Below are 763 nucleotides of genomic sequence, written 5' to 3'. Positions count from 1 at the left end.
TGATGCTTCTTCCTTTTGCTTGTTTGCCTGTCGGTTCCCTGGCAGGGTTTGTCTTTCCACGTCTCATTACTTCTTTCTCTAACGAACAGGCTTTATAAAATGGCAGTTGGTTTCATGCTTGCTCATCCGTATGGGTTCACGCGTGTGATGTCAAGTTTTCGCTGGCCAAGATCTTTTGTAAATGGACGGGTAAGCGTGTCATGCTGAAGAGGCGTTCGTGGTGAGTGAGGATCAGAACAGGGCCAGAGAAGCAGTCCAGCGCACTTAAACGTGTTAAGTGATTTCTCTGTCCCACGTTGGCTCTAGCAGGCGGAAATTTGATGCTCCGCCTGGCTTTTCTCTCCAGATAGGCTCTCTGCGTTTTCAGTAAGAAGTTTTAAACTTCTCTTTTTAATTGCAGGACGTCAACGACTGGATCGGACCACCGAGTAACTCGGATGGATCAACAAAGCCTGTTACAATCAACGCAGACACTACCTGTGGCAACGGCTGGGTTTGTGAACATCGCTGGCGTCAAATAAAGTAGGACCCTGTGGAGAAGGAAGAAGCAAAAGCAGATGCTTTTGCTTTGTGTTCCTCGTGGCTTTAGAGCTCTTGCAGCCACCGTGACAGCCGTTCCTTGCCTTTCCAGGAACATGGTTATCTTCCGTAATGTGGTGGACGGTCAGCCTTTCTCCAACTGGTGGGACAACGGCAGCAATCAAGTAGCTTTTGGCCGTGGTAATAAAGGCTTCATCGTTTTTAATAATGATGACTGGTAAGT

The 763-nt window shown here is 47.8% G+C and overlaps 1 protein-coding gene across 1 annotated transcript; it reads left to right on the top strand.

The window, feature by feature from the left end:
* Positions 1-69: 69 nt before the first annotated feature.
* LOC103919834 (pancreatic alpha-amylase-like) lies at positions 70-757 on the top strand (the record flags this gene model as incomplete). The annotated part of the gene is made up of 3 exons (XM_009327456.1): positions 70-189; positions 401-522; positions 632-757. Coding segments are annotated over exons 1-3 (338 nt in total), but the record flags the coding sequence as incomplete, so codon positions are not given.
* Between the last annotated feature and the right edge of the window lie 6 nt (positions 758-763).

Source organism: Pygoscelis adeliae, unplaced genomic scaffold (genome assembly GCF_000699105.1).
Source record: "Pygoscelis adeliae isolate BGI_AS28 unplaced genomic scaffold, ASM69910v1 C10379261, whole genome shotgun sequence".
In the NCBI taxonomy this organism is placed as follows: domain Eukaryota; kingdom Metazoa; phylum Chordata; class Aves; order Sphenisciformes; family Spheniscidae; genus Pygoscelis; species Pygoscelis adeliae.
Note: the sequence above shows the minus strand (reverse complement) of the source record. Positions and strands in the feature narration are given on the sequence as shown.